Source organism: Drosophila sulfurigaster, chromosome 2R (genome assembly GCF_023558435.1).
Source record: "Drosophila sulfurigaster albostrigata strain 15112-1811.04 chromosome 2R, ASM2355843v2, whole genome shotgun sequence".
NCBI lineage: Eukaryota > Metazoa > Arthropoda > Insecta > Diptera > Drosophilidae > Drosophila > Drosophila sulfurigaster.
In genome coordinates this window covers 12125085-12140853 of record NC_084882.1, presented here as the reverse complement: position 1 = coordinate 12140853, position 15769 = coordinate 12125085, and the positions used below count along the sequence as shown (strand labels likewise).

Genomic DNA, 15769 nt, shown 5'->3' with positions numbered 1-15769 from the left:
GCTGACAGCAGGACAAACGGACAGACTGGACATTGGGTGACGGGGAAATGGGCGAAAAAAGAAATAGTCGAAACCGGTTGCAGTTGGTTTTGGCCCAAAAGTGAAGCTCTCTCCCATTGCCTGTTTGAAGCGCATTATGCCACAACAGTTGCAACTCGCAAGTTCAAGTTCAGAACGTGCATGAAATGGAAACCTTTTTTCTGTGTAGTCAAGCAATTCAGACAGCTCAAGTTGTGACAGGAAGTAAATGTTACTTAGCTTCTATTGTCAATCTCTAGACGTTGTATTCCATCTTCTTCAGGTGACTTCCAGACATGTCTTCAATTTGTTGTATTTTTATATGATTTTAAATTTAGAATAAGTTGTATCTAAATTTATAGATACTCAGTTAACTTTTTTCAACATTGATTTATATTTTGACTTAATTACAAACTTCGTATGACCATTTGATATTTTTTGTCAGATAATGAAAGTGCTGAGTTTATGAAAAAACAATTAATTTCAATTTGTATTCTTAATTATCTTGAAAGTAGTTTTTGTTTGCTCTACTATTCTAAGCCGAATTTAAGTTGGTTTTACTAAATAATTAGAAAACCTTTTTTATTTACCGAGGGGCGAAAGTGTAATTAAAATTTGTAAAAGTTAAACGTTCAACTAGCGTTTTCATTGACCGGATTTTTTAAATATATTAACTAGCTTACTAGCTGTTAGAGGCATTAGAAGAAGAACTTTAAAAAAGCGCATCGAGAACCTCACAGGCAAATCGTTTTTTTTAAAATTGATCCGTCAATTGATTATGGTTTGTTGAAGCAGGGTAAAAATTTAGTTTTAATCTACATTATTTAATAGTTAATCTGAGTTTTTTTAAATTATAATATTCTGAGCCAAGGGTGGATTTTGAAATTTAAATTTGTGTGAATGAATAAAAAATAAAACAAAAATATTAATTAACTTTTTTAATTTACATTGTAATTGTAAGCATTGGGTTGAATTTTAATGTTAAATATATGTTGAATGAATGTTTTTATTTACTATTTTATTTAGAAAATATTTAACCACTTAGATTAGAAGCCGCTGGTGCAGTTAATTTTTTTTTTAAATAACTGCAACAATCGAGGCCACTTGTTTAATGCTTTTTAAAGTGCAGAATTGATCCCTGAACCTGAACTTCAACCTGGACCCATGTGTTGTCCTTTTAGTGCTTTCTGTGTGTCTGTCTGTCTGATGTCTGCCAAGCTGATGTTGGCCTTCAGACGCTCATAAACAAATGCGAGACAAGCAGCAGCAGCAGAAGGAGGAGAGCAAAGAGTTTATACAGAATGGGAAGCGAGTAGTTGGGCAGCGGGAAGAGAGTGTTGGGGCAGCGTCTAATGTGCCGGGCGTGGCTTTGCATTTATTCGTGTGTAAAATTTTAATTGAAATATATATTTAAGCCGGGTTCGCAGACAGCAGCACACACAGTGAGAGAAAAACCGGGAGAGAAACAGAGAGAGAGAGGGAGAAAGGGAAACAGAGAAATAGAGTACGACGAATGTCACTTGTATCTGTATCCGCACAGCTGTGCATCTGCATCTGTATCTGCATCAGCCACTGCGACTGCAAATGTATCTGTATCTGTATCTCACACAGAGTTGTAGCTGCGCGTGTGCCGCTAATGTTTTCATTTGCATGCGGACAGCATCCCGCCAAACTCTTCTCTTCCCCTCAACTCGCTGTCCCCCGCCATACGCCGGAAGCATGTTTACATGCAAATGCGCCCTATGATTATCGAGACTGTCCTCCTCTATTATCTCCGCACTTCGTCCTTTGTCCGTGCTGTGTTCACTGGATTTTAACTATTTGTTTTCCATGTGCGCTGATTTTGTTCATCCGTTTTCATCAGATATTTTTGCATTTCTGCACTGTTACGATTCTCACAGTGTTGAGGCTAGTTGAGGCTGTATTTAAAGTTCCTGCTTGAATTTAAAATACTTTTCAACAACAATTGATAACAATAAGCAAGTTAATTGCCTCTTGGAATGATATCTTATATTGATGTGAATAATTTATATTAAATACAATATGATATGTATTCCATGCTTAAGTATTCGTATTTGTTTAAGCTGTCATTTGGTAACAATATAGTTATAAATTGATTATCTCGATGAGCCTATCTCGTTAATATACTAAAAATAAATGCAATTAAAGTTCAAGCTCGAATTAAAAATGGTTCTCAGCTACTATTGTTATCACATGCATACCATCTGTCTATCCGAGAGATATCTTCAATTAATGCTAATAAATTATAACAAATGAGATAAGAATTGCATGCTTTTGTATTCTACTTACTTTAGTCTGTCAGGTATCTGCAGAAAATTCCATAAATTAAAACACATTTTTTATTACATAAAGTAATTATAGAACTTAACTCATTAATTTGAAATTAATTTAATTGTTAAAACCCCTCCTTAAAGTGTTTGTTCGAGCTTAAAATACTTTTCACCAACTATTTACAAGAACTTACTTCAATAAATTGAAAGCCTCCATTCTGCAAATAATTTGCATCTTTCTTAGGCAAACTTGCCATTGACTTCTTCAAATAAAATACATGCTTAGCATACATACCTCATTAATTTAAAATACTTATACTGAAAACAATCTGCATCTTGTTTAGGCCAAACTTTGAGTCGACTTCTGGAGTCCAGTTTCAAATTCAAGAATGCTTCTTATACCAGCTACCCTTAGGGTATAAGGGTATTTTAATTTGCGCCTACAGAAAATGTATGTAACAGGCAAAAGGAGGTATCACCGATCCCTTAAAGTATATTTATTCTTGATCAGCATCAACATCCGTCTGTCCTTCTGACTGTTTTTCCAACAATTTGGTTTACAATCAGGTATATTTTGTGCTCTATTTTGAACTTAATTCGTATACCAAATATTGTCTTCGGTGTATTTTAGTATATTAGTATATTAATTTGACATATTTTAAGAATAATTCCGCAATGTTTTGCTCTTATTGAAAATGGGTAGAGGTATCTCACAGTCGAGCAAAATCGACCTTAGCTTTCTTCCTTGTTCTGGAATTGTTTTAATGATTATCCGAAAGTACACAATGAGACATTATATTATATGCTATGCTGTCGTAAATATCAATAACCAACTAATGCAAGTCTGATTATTATTTCAATTTATGCTTTTGCTTTGCTCATTAACAGCCTAGTTATGGAGAAACAAAGTGAGAAACACGCTATCACTGACCCCAGCCCTCTGCCTCTCAATTGACATGCAACCCCCGATGATAACCCCCGTTGTCAGTGAGGATTCACTTAACGCTTCGTGTGGCATAAAATGTTCCTTACAATAATGTATTTTAAAATTAATGAAGAGCTCCTTCCACCAACCAACTCGGGAGTGTGGGGGATGTGCACTGCTGGTGTCGAGGTGTTAAGCGTTAAGAATACGATGGGAAAAATGTAAATACCTTCTGGGGTGAGCCAACTTGGCCACTTGGTCAGTTGGACGATAGCTGGCATAGCCAGCGGCATTCGCAATGAATGTCATTTGGATTTGCCTTGGATAAGTTTCTAATTTATTGCGCCAGAAAAAAAGACAAAAAACAACAAGGTGTGTGTCTAGTTGGTTGGTTATACGTACTACAATATATTCTACTATATAGAGTAGAGTGGAATGGAATGGAGTGTGGAGCATACTTAAGTATGCTTCTTTCTTCTTATCGCCGCACAGCCATCGGCGCTTTTGTGGCCACGTGCCGTTTTCTCACGCGCTGTCTTCGCTCTGTTCGCTTTCTGGGGGTCAGGACGAGGCAAGAGGCTTTGGCTTTGGCATTAGCCGAGCTTAGTTGAGCGTCAGCTGACCAGGCTGGGTGCCAGCGTGCAGCACGAGCAACTCTGGTGTCATGGGCGCATTGAGCGTGACCCAGGACTTGGCCAAACCAGCATCGTCTCGAGCAGATTGCAGCGCCTGCTGCAAGGCAAAGGCAACAGCGATGGACAGACAAATTGCAGGTTCACCAGTGGCTACAAATAAAAAAAAACGGAGATTAAAGCATGCTAATAAATAGCAGGAAATTTGCTTACGCACCTTTCGACCTCATGAAGCCCGCCTTGTTGGGACTCTTAGGCAGCAACTCGATGCGCAAATCAATGGGAATATCCTTGGCACCTGGAGGCTTGTAGTTCCAGGTGCGATTCGTCAGGCATTCGCCAGTCTGTTTATCCACAACGATTTGCTCAGATGTCCAGTAGCCCAGACCCATCATGAAGGCTCCTTCGATCTGTCCAATATCCACATTGGGATTCAGACTCTCGCCAGTGTCTTCAAGAATGTCGGCACGATTCACCAGGTAGTTGCCAGTAAGCACATCCAGCTCCACCTCGATGAGGCACAGGCCACACACCGAATAGGGTTCCATGTCGCCCTGTTTGCACTGATCACTGGCTATCAAGTTGATCTTGCGATCATACGCAGCATTGATGAGTGATTGCCAGTCAGCTGGCTTCAACTCCTCCTTAAGTGGCTCCAGACGGGAGTTCAATGTGTTGCAAGCCTTGCGAACGGCAAAGCAAAGTGTCTCGCTGCCAACAGCGCCACCGGTGACCATGGAGTTGGCCCCCGTTGATGGTATCGCTGGCCTCAATGCGCACCTGTTCCAGTGGAATGCCTAGCGTGTGGGCCACTACCTGAGCGATCTTGGTGTTCATGCCTGGGCAGAGAAAAAGATATTGATTTATAGAGTTAGAGATTTGTAGAAATTAAATAGAGAAACTAATTACACAAGAATACGAATTCTTAAACAATTTTATAACTTCTTGAATTCTTCTGAACTTCCAAAAACGTATTACTTTTTTCTCAAAAATTGATCCAAAAAAATTAAACTATTTAGCATGATATTTAACGTAGAAATTTAAAACAAGAATTGTTAGTCTGGGCCGAACGAACATTGCAGTCATCACAAATCTTAATCTAAAATCTGGCCATCCTTAAATTTGAGGTTTTTCTGTGCTCAAATTAGTCAGTTGGAATAATACTAAAAAAATATTTGTAACTAAATACAAACAATGTCAATTAATTCACTTAATGTAGCTGAAATATTAATAAAAATAAGAAATATTTTTTAAGCAATATAAATTATCGAATGTTTGATGTTGAATTACGATTTTGAGTTGTGGTTTCAATTGACATTTTTGCATTCATGAATTAAACAATGCTAATTCTCTGAATTATTCTAAAAAGTTGATCTTGCTTCAAGAATTCTGGGTTTATATTTGACACGATTTCTTATTGACTCAAGATTAGTTCTCGATTTAGCACTATCGTTATGTTCTGGTAACTTACCTTGACCCATTTCAATGCCTCCATGGGAGACAACAACAGTGCCGTCGCTGTGGTAGATCGCCACCGTGGCCGGATACTGTCCAAAGTAGCCAATCTGGTACTCCATGATGCAGAGACCCAGTCCGCGCTTGCGCCAGCGATGCTCCTTGTTGTGGGCAATGATATCAGCGCGACGCTCGCGATACAGGGTGCTCTTTAAGAACCTGGGCATCATGTCGCCCATTTTGTGACCTGGCAAAATGTTGGCAAAACGCACATCAGCCGGATCTACACCGGTCTCGAAGGCAATGTGTTCAATGATGTTCTCAATCATGGCAATGCCCTCAACGGAGCCAGGAGCACGAGCAGGAGTATTTGTGGGCGAGTCCGAGAGCACCAAGAAACCATCGAGCTTGTAGTTGTCACTGAACTCGTAGCAGTTCTTTGACAACAACACTGTGTGACCGAGTGGCGACTCGTTCTCCAGATAGCCAGCATCCTCGTAGAAGCGACTGTTGAGGCCCACAATTTTACCGCTGCGTTGCACAAAGAAATCGTAGTCGCAGTGGAAGGCCCAACGTTTGCCTGTTGTGGTCATGATGGATTCCAGGGACTGTACAAAGCGCACGGGGCGATTGAGCTTGTGGGCAGCCAACGCAGCTGCCACAGCGACGAGGTTGCAACGCGATGCTTTGCCACCGTAGCCGCCGCCAATGCGACGTGTCTTCACCTGCACCTCGTTGCTCTTCAGCTTGAGCACATTGGCGATAATGTCCTGGGTGAGATCCATCCATTGTGTGGCCGCATAGACCTGCAGTCCACCCTCGAAGGGCAGCACCACAGTCGTGTGGGGTTCCATGAAGTAATGGTACTGCAGTCCCATGTCCAGCTTGCCACTTGCCTGCAGCTCAGAGGGTTCCTGCAACTCCAGCTTGTCAATCATCGACTTGACCGGCTGCTTGATGCGATCACCAGCAGTTTCGGCTTCCAGCACATACTTCATGTTGGGCAGCACCTCTTCAGCGCCTCCCTCGTAGCTAATCTGCACCAGCTCCGCGGAGCGTTGAGCCAATGCATTGGAAGTAGCCAGCACCATGCCAATAGGTTGTTGATAGTACCTAATGGGTCCAGTGGCAAAAAGTTGCTCCACTTCCTTGAAAAAGAAGTCATCCTTGGTATGCGGTCCCAGATTATTAGGTCCAGGAATGTCCTTGGCATCCAAATACGCCACAACACCGGGCAGCGCCAAGGCGGGAGCTGTGTCCACATTGGTGACCACGGCACCGACTCGTTTGGCGGTCACAAAGGCAGCCCACAGCTGATTGTGCTGCGTGGGCAGATCGTTGGCGTAGGTTGCTTCGCCAGAGCATTGGATGAGACCCTCATGCTTCTCGGTGGGCTTAGTCACTGGATAGTGTTGCTCAAAGGTCTCGAAAATCTGTTCGCCCTTGGACACTGGACGTGCGAGCAAGTTGCCACCAGTTGTGTGACGACTGTTCAGTTTCTGTTGCCGCTGTGCGGCACCCTTCAGCAGAAACTTGTAGAGCAAGCCGCAGGCCAACTTAAGCCTGTAGGCCGGCGAGGCATCAGGCAGAACCTCGTCCGGCTGCAGCAGAGTGGATAGCTTGCTAAAGACCTGCTCCAGCAAGGCATTCTCAAAGGGATTGCGTCCGATCAGCAGCTGCTCCACGGCAGTGGCGTGCACAAAGTCCGGGCGAATGCCACCAAAGCAGATGCGGGCGTTCTTCACCTTCGATGTGGCATCCAGTTCCAGGAGGAAAGCAGCATTCACATAGGCATGAGCATTCTGAGCACGCGGCATGATCTGCATGATGAAAAATTAAGTTGGATTATTGTCGTGGATCGCATGATTAAGAAACTAAGAACCTTATATGTATTTTGTTGTCTTGTTAATCAAACGACTTAAAAAATCGTAACAAGCTATTGATACATATACTTCGAAAATCAAAGATAAATTAAATAATAATAATGCAGTATTTTTTGTGTAAGATTCCTACATATTATTTATATTAATCAATAATGCTTCAAATGTATTTTGAAAATTATTATCATTGATATTTCTCATTCATCGAATATAAGTCAATATTTACTAAATAAAACTTTTAAATATTCTTTTATATCTTCTTGAAATATATCACTGTACATCTAAAAAATTTAATTAAAAACAATTTAACAAATTTTAAATGTAATATTCATTCTAGTTTTGTTTGGCAATTGAATAAACACTTTGCTAAAATGTATTTAAAAACTCCTCATAAATTTCAAAATATAAATTATCTAAAATATTTTATACTTAGCACATTGCCTAACTAATTGACTGAGTATTAAATATAAATATTAGTTGCTAGTCAGTTGAGAGAAAAAGATGAATATATGAACATACATATGTACATGTGTATATGCAGATTCCCCTAGACTTACCTTATACGAATCGAACAGCACTTTATCCTTTGACAAGGCGGGCAGCACAAATCCGCGAATGATCTTGCCCTGCATTGGCGTCTTCAGATACTCGGCCAAGCTGACAGTCCGCTGCTTGTCCGCCGACTCCTGGATGATCACCTGGGCGTCGAGAGCCTCCAGCACAATAAACACATCCGAGGGGAACTCGGGGTGGGCATGTTTGATGGACAGATTACCAGCCAAGGTGCCGGCCTATAAATGAATATCATACATATAGTATTAGATAGTGTTTTGTTCTACACTAATAAACACTCATTCAATTCAAAAGCCCTTCAGATTAGATAAAAGCGCACTTGTTGCTATCAACTCGTAGATAACAAATTGCGTCGCCGGCTTATTAACAACTTAAAAAACTCAACTCACGTTGCGCACTGGCACATTGGCAATCCAATCAAGGTGCAGCCACACCTGGGCCAGATACTCAAATCCGCTGGTCTGTTCCAACTGACGGCAAATGGCCATCGTCTCAGTGAGGCTCAGATTGGCACCCAAGGTCAATCCCTTATCGGAGACGGTGTGACCTCGCAGCTCAGCCAGTCCACGAACATCGATGAACGCCTTGATCTCTACATCCCGCCTGTAGATGCCATGCGCCGTGTTGCCAGCCACAATGATGTAGGGCAACTTCTCCTTGGCTGCATCCTGCAATGCCTGGAACAGATCAGGCAGCGTCTGAGGCCAGGACCAACGACTGCCATCAGAGTACAGCTGCACATTCCTTTGGCTCTGTTTCTTACAGCTGCCGGCACAAAGTTGTCCCGTCTTGGGGCATTGCTTCGTGCTCAGATCCTCGATGTCAGCGCACTCCTTTGGCACGGGAATATTGCTGTCTACGGCAAAGGATTTCATGGCATCCAGAATGGGGCGATAGCCGGTGCAGCGGCAGATGTTGCCGCCGAAGGAATTCTCCACCTCGGCCATGGTCACCTTGCCACCTTGGCTCTTAAGCAGGGCGTACATGTTCATCACGAAGCCCGGCGAGCAGTAGCCGCATTGGGTGCCATTCATTTTCGCCAAACGCTCCTGGATGGCATGATAGCCCTTGCGCTTGTTGCCCAATCCCTCGGTGGTGGTCACCTCGAGGCCCAGGCAAGTGTTCAACAGCGTTAGGCACGAGTTAACTGCCCAAGTGCTGAGCTCGCCCGTCACCGGATGAATGCCACTCAAGGCACAAACACAGACACCGCAGCCGCCCTCCTGACACATGAATTTGGTGCCCGTGAGTCCGGCATGCTCTCGGATGAAAGTATTCAAACTGATGTCCGCCGGCAGATTGGCGAAGTTAACTAAGAAAGCGATGAAATATTACGGAAGAGTTTTATTATTCGTAATCTTAACGTTTTTCATAGATTTCGGAGAGAGACAATCTTAATCATATCATGAAAGTTTCAATGGTATTAAGTTTAATTTTATTTTGAGAGCTGCAAAACTTGTGTATAATTTTGATAAGGAATACTCTTTATATAACTGAATTTCATCATAAATGCTAAGGCATTCGAATACTTCTTGGTCTTGGGCAATGAAAATTCAAACAAATTTGAAATTACTCCTTTCTTTGATCAGCTCGATATTAAATAACTAGAGTTCAAAAAGACAATCTTATCAATCATACCATGAATGTGCCTAGATTAGTGGGTTATATCTTCTACTGTATATCTTTTATGTTTACTCTCAATATATTCCACATTTCATTGAAAATGGGCAAACGTTTGAACGTTTTTAATATATATTTTTAGAGTAACTATAGGGTAATTACAATGGCTGATTATTTCTTTCTAGAGAACCAATCATAATCATATTATGATTATGCATATTAATAAGTTTTTTCTTGTTTTGAGTCTTGCAAGTCACATATATACTCCTAATAAAGAAAGATCTTTATTTGAACTAAAAATAAATAAATTATCCCAGAGATTTGTGTGCTATTGTTGAGGTATAAAGTAGGGTAACCAAAAGTCGAACTGTTTTAACTTTACTTTATTCTCTGCTGTTCCTCAAATAGTTTTAACACTTTTTCATCATTTACAAATGTACAATCAAATGTTCTGTGGTGAAACTAGAAGAAGATTGTAATTAAGATTGTAGAATTTTCTAGAAGTTTTGTCGAACAAAGTTGTTTGCTTTTATTTCTATTTTCATGTAAGAAAATAGATATGTAATTATACTCAATTAATAACACGAATAGACTACCTACGCCTTAGAGAATTTTCACAGTAGATATATGCACGTTAGTGTTGGGTTATAATTGCTTGTTGAAATATGTGTACATACCTTCATAGCTATCGCCGTTGATCGTGATACTTTCCACCATTATCTATGTTTGTGTTATATAATCGGGAGAAATATATTGTAGTAGGGTAAAAGCCGCCTGTTAGAATATTGTTCTGGAATGTATTTCACAATGCGCAGAAACAATTTAACATACTATTACTATACGGGGTATATATAGTAATAATCTGCGATTCCAATGTACGGCCAACGCTGGTTTCAACTCTACTGTTGCCTTCGGTACACGAGCTTGTGCTTTTATATGGCGAGACCACTTCGATTAATACTCATACTCAAAATGTGTCTAATTTTTCATCAAGTTCAAGTGACAGAGAGACTCAATGTTCTCTCGTTAAGAGTTCTATATGTTATTTGTCGTATTCTCCATTAAGTCATTATATTCACATTTGAACATTCGCTCTCGTCTAAGTTTTTATTCTCTCTCCTCCTCTCTCTATCTTTCGTTAGTTTTTTCTCTCTCTCATTCTTTTTGTCACTCTTTATTTTGTTTTGCATCCACACTTTATCTCAAACCTGACGCCGGCTTATCGCGACATGTGCGAGTTGTTGTTTTATTGTTTATGTTTATACAATTTTGTTTTGGTTTCGTTTCCAAACAAATCGGCAAAAAGCTTTTCTCTCCTCGCTTTTTTTCTTGGAGAGCTGAAAACATTGATTAATCAAATATCGACTCGTTTCGTATGTTGTCGTTAAGTTTTGGTACGTATTTTTCCATTAACTGTATTTAATGTGTCGTGGGGTGTATAGAAAGGAATGATGATAACACCAGTTTCTGTAGGGGTGTTCATGATATTAGTAACAAACAGTGGATTGGAGGTATCTAATAGTCGATCACACTCGAAGTTGGCTTTCTTGTTTTTTTAGCTTACTTGTCTATGGATACCCGTTTATTTTTCAAAATATAAATTATTTAATAACATATGAACAAAATTGTTACAAATATTAAAAACTTATAATATTATTGGTAGAAGTTAAAATCGGCCAACGTAAAAAATTTTATAAACCATTAACAAATTCAATCTTAAATGTTTTTGTTGTTATGTATTTGACCTTCGTTTTATATAATGAATGAACAAGAAAGCCACAGTCGACTGTGCTCGACTGTGAGATACCCGCTACCCATTTTGAATAAAACCAAAATATTGCGGTAATATTCTTAAAATATACGAAAATAAAACATATTATTTTTTTTTGTTGATCTATCTCTTATAGTCTCTGAAATCCAGTACTTCATACGTACAGACGGACAGACAGATATACGGACATGGCTAGATCGTCTCGGCTGTTGACGCTGATGATCAGCAAATGAATAATGAATTGCATTATTCATCGTGATATGAACTAATATCATATATTGAATATATGTCTTATAAGTTAGGCGTGTACAAATATTTCGATTTCTATTTCAGTGCAAATTGGCGAACTTCGCTCCCTGCGGAAAGTACAACTGTTTCTGGTGTTGTTGGTGCTCCAAGGCGAACCCATTCTCTGGGAAGTCCAGCATCTTCCCTCGCAGATTGTATAGCATGCTGCATAGCAAAGAGAACTCCGACAGCTAAGCAGAAGGGTGGTTCTCCAATCGCCTTCGAACGCAGAAATCCAACAGAATTAGGACTCTTCTGTAACAATTCAATGCGAAAATCGATAGGTATATCTTTAGCGCCTGGAGGATGATAGTTCCATGTACGATTTGTTAGAATGCGACCTGTCTGACGATCGTAAACTAAATGTTCCGTGAGATAGTAGCCTAATCCCATGACAAAGGCTCCTTCAACCTGACCAACATCAATGCTGGGACTGAGACTCTCGCCTGCATCTTCTAAAATGTCCACGCGTCGTATCAAATGATTGCCTGTCAAAATATCCAGTTCCAATTCACTGAGACTTAAGCCGAACACGCTATAATTAGGTTGATCCCCCTGTTCGTATGACTCGGTTGCAATTAAACTGATCGATTGTGAAAATGCAGCCTCTACCACCTCCTCCCATTTGGCTTGGGCACCCAACCTCTGCTTCACGGGTTGTAGACGCTTATTCAGGGTATAACAGGCTTTGCGAACAGCTCGTCCAACACAGTCACTGGTCATTGAGTTGGCTGTCACAAAGGAATTGGCACCTGAGATTGTGTTGCTAGCTTCGACACGCACACGATCTAATGGCACTCCGAGAATAAAGGCAGTAACTTGTGCAACTTTTGTATTTAATCCTTGTCCAACCTCAATACCTCCATGTGAAATTACCACAGATCCATCCGCGTGATAGATGGCAACAGTTGCTGGATAGCACCAAGCAAAACTCACATTCAGAGGGAACTCCATCACTGATAATCCCAATCCTCGTTTGCGCCATCGATTCTGTGCATTAAACAAGTTGATTTCGGTTCGTCGCTTGCGATATTCTGTGGATGCGAGGAATCGAGGAAGTAGTTGTAGCATCTTATTACCCGGCCGAAGATTCACCAGGCGAACGTCAGCTGGATCTAATTTGGCAGCAAAGGCAATGTGCTCTATTGCAGTCTCGGTCATTGCGATGGCTATTTGAAAGAAGTAGTTTAAAAGATTATAGCATTTTTTAATTTTGATTGTTAAGTGAACTTACACTCTGCTGTGCCTGGTGCACGAAACCAGGAATTACTTGCAGCATCTGTTCTAATGGCCGTTCCATTTGCATAAAAGTTGGCATCAGTTAAATTGTAGACATTTCTAATGGCTGCTTGTGTCAAATAAAATACGACATTTTCATTGAGAGTACATCCCGCATCCTCGTAGTAGTTATTTGTTAATCGTCGAATGGATCCATTGGCACGCACCTGAAACTCGTAGTCTGATCTGCAAGCCCAGCGCTTGCCATTCGATTCCATCATAGATTCGATTGTTTGCACAAACCGAGCTGGTCGATTCAGCTTGAAAGCAACAAGTGAACAGGCACATGCCACCTGATTAGCCCGGGTTTGCTTTGCACCATAACTGCCTCCCACGCGTTTGACTTCCAATTGCACCTTATTGGTTTCTATCTTAAGCATGCGTGAAATGCTGGCCTGAGTTACATCCATCCAATGTGTGGCACAATACACACGAAGCACTTCCTCTACAGGCACAACTATGGTGGTCTGAGGCTCAATTGTAAAATAGTATTGCGAATCTAACTGCAAGATTCCCTTGCCTGAAATGTCGCCTGCTTCTGGCATGAGTTGAGGTACTTCCTCTGTCTTCATAGAGTTTGTAAACATACGATCTTCCTTCTTCCCTGCAAGCACAGCATTCATACTCGTGTAGATCTTTACATGATCGTTGACGTAAGTGACTTGCACCAATGAAGCTGCATAAATCGCAATATCATGACTGGTTGCAGCAATGACTCCAAGGGGCTGATCGTAGTATTTGACAAGTCCAGCGCAAAATATTTCCTCTGGCTCTACTGTAAATACCGTTGTGTTGTTGAAGTTGTTGTCACCAGGAATATCTTTCAGTGAGTAAAAGGCTACTACGCCCTTGCACTGAAAGGCAGTCTTGGTATCAATGCCTTCTATTGTAGCTCCAACTTTCTTTGCAGTGACGAAGGCACAGTAAACAGCATTGGAAGTGGTCATCAAATCATTCATATACTTAGCTTCCCCGGAACACTGAATGAGACCTAAAAGAAAAATTAATAAATTCCTAGATAATTAAAGTATTCCGAACTTACCTTCTAGTTTCTGAACCACCTGACTAACCGGGTATTTCTTGGGAATAGTCTCAAACGACTGTTTGCCCGAGGAGAGTGGACGTTCAAGTAGTTGTCCTCCACTTCGTAGACGCTCTCGAACCAACTCTTTAGGGGCAAACCCTAAGAGAAATTTATAAAACAGAGAGCAGGCCAGTTTCTGGCGGTATTCAGGAGATGCTTCTGGTGGCATTTCCACTGGCTGCAAAATCGGCAGAAGTTGTTCGAAGGCTTGCACCACAGTACCATTGTCGTAGAGATCCCGACCCACCAGGAACTGTTCTACATTTTGGGCATGTACAAAACCTGGATGAATATTTCCGAAGCAGATACGAGCCGATCCGACCATGTGACGTTGAATATTTTGCCATTCAATGAGAAATCCTGCATTCACATATGCATGAACATTCTGGGCTCGGGGAAGAATCTATCAAGCAGGAAAGTAAATTAAAATGAATTTCATAGAAATGGTGAACTAACCTTATATGAGTTGAAAAGGTATTTGTCTTTGGGATACGCTCGCAGTATAAATGCACCAATAACCAATTTGGGAGTGCGATCTTGAAGATAATCCAATAGGGTCATTACTCTCTGGGTATGTGCGTTGTCATGCACCAGGACTTGGGCATCAAGACTCTCAAACGTAATAAAAACATCCGAGGGAAATTCGGGATGTTGCTTCTTTATAGAAATGTTTCCAGCCAGAGTTCCATTCTGTGAATACAGAGTTTAGAGCATCACCACTTCGATTACTTTCTAGTTCAAAGTCACTTTCTCACTGCAATCACGATCAGTCACTAGCGAGAAAACAAGTTTCGAACTGGATCATCTGGATTTATGGCCAGCACTCACATTTCGGACTGGCACATTCGCGATCAGGTTGAAATGTTGCCATAACTGAGCACAATACTCGAAACCGGAGCGACTTGTGGCCTGTTGGAAGAGCTGCATCACATCTGTCAGCGACATGTTGGCTCCCAGTAGCAGGTGATCAGACTCGATGCTGTGCTGCTTCAGCTCCGGCACCTCATTGATATCGATGTAGTGCCGAATACTCTTCGATCTTCTGTAGACACCATGAGCTGTGTTTCCTCCCACCAGAATATACTCTTCTCCTGCGGGAACTTGATCTAAGGAAGCGAACAACTCTGTTAACGACTTGGGCCAATACCATTGACAATTGTCTTGGCATGGAAGCATCTTCCGGGAGCAGCTTCCACTGGAGCATTGACCAGTTCGTGGGCACAGCAACTCGAAGGAATCCTCGATGTCCACACATTCCGCTGGCACCTCAATGGTGCTATCCACGGCAAAGGACTTCATGGCATCTAATATAGGTCGATAGCCGGTGCAACGACAAATGTTTCCGCCAAAAGCATCCTCCACTTCGGACATGGTGACCACGCCTTCCTTACCTTCGAGGAGTCCGTACATGTTCATTACGAATCCTGGCGAGCAGTAGCCACACTGGGTGCCATTGAGCTTGGCCAGACGTTTCTGTATGGGATGATAGCCGCTGCTTTTGTTGCCTAATCCCTCGTCCGTGATAATGTCAACATCATTGCAGGTGTTGAGCAACATCAAGCACTATAGAGAAGGCATTGTTTGAAAAACAGTGCATTTCACTTTATTAGCCGCTGCTTACTGAGTTGACGGCTTGGGTTTTTAATTCGCCAGTGACGGGATGACGACGCTGGATCACACAGACACAGGAGCCACAACCGCCCTCGAGACACATGTACTTGGTGGCAGTCAGGTGGAGATGTTCTCGAAGAAAAGTGTTGAGTGTGATGTCCACGGCGTAGTCCGCCGGTTGGACCTCGTATGGAAATCCGTTCACCTTAAATTTGATACTCATTGCATCTCCGTTGGCTTCCAATTGCCAAGTGCGACGCTTTTAGCCTTTCGCCTCTATTTAAAGCCTCGAGTGAAACCTGATTAGCAGTAATTAGCCAAAAGCTAAACGGGTTCGCAGCGA

The 15769-nt window shown here is 41.5% G+C and overlaps 2 protein-coding genes across 2 annotated transcripts; both read right to left on the bottom strand.

Annotated features, from left to right (window-relative positions):
- Positions 1-3548: 3548 nt before the first annotated feature.
- On the bottom strand, positions 3549-10312 carry LOC133839400 (uncharacterized). The gene is given in 7 exon segments (XM_062270917.1): positions 3549-4019; positions 4084-4615; positions 4617-4705; positions 5338-7141; positions 7759-7992; positions 8164-9086; positions 10072-10312. Coding segments are annotated over 7 exon segments (3804 nt in total). The 5' UTR covers positions 10112-10312; the 3' UTR covers positions 3549-3837.
- Positions 10313-11410: 1098 nt separating this feature from the next.
- On the bottom strand, positions 11411-15685 carry LOC133836596 (uncharacterized). The gene is made up of 6 exons (XM_062267177.1): positions 15437-15685; positions 14644-15378; positions 14272-14505; positions 13774-14218; positions 12688-13722; positions 11411-12622 (listed from the first exon to the last, which is right to left on the bottom strand). The coding sequence occupies exons 1-6, from the start codon at positions 15647-15649 to the stop codon at positions 11490-11492; spliced, it is 3795 nt and encodes a 1264-aa protein (XP_062123161.1). The 5' UTR covers positions 15650-15685; the 3' UTR covers positions 11411-11489.
- Positions 15686-15769: the final 84 nt, after the last annotated feature.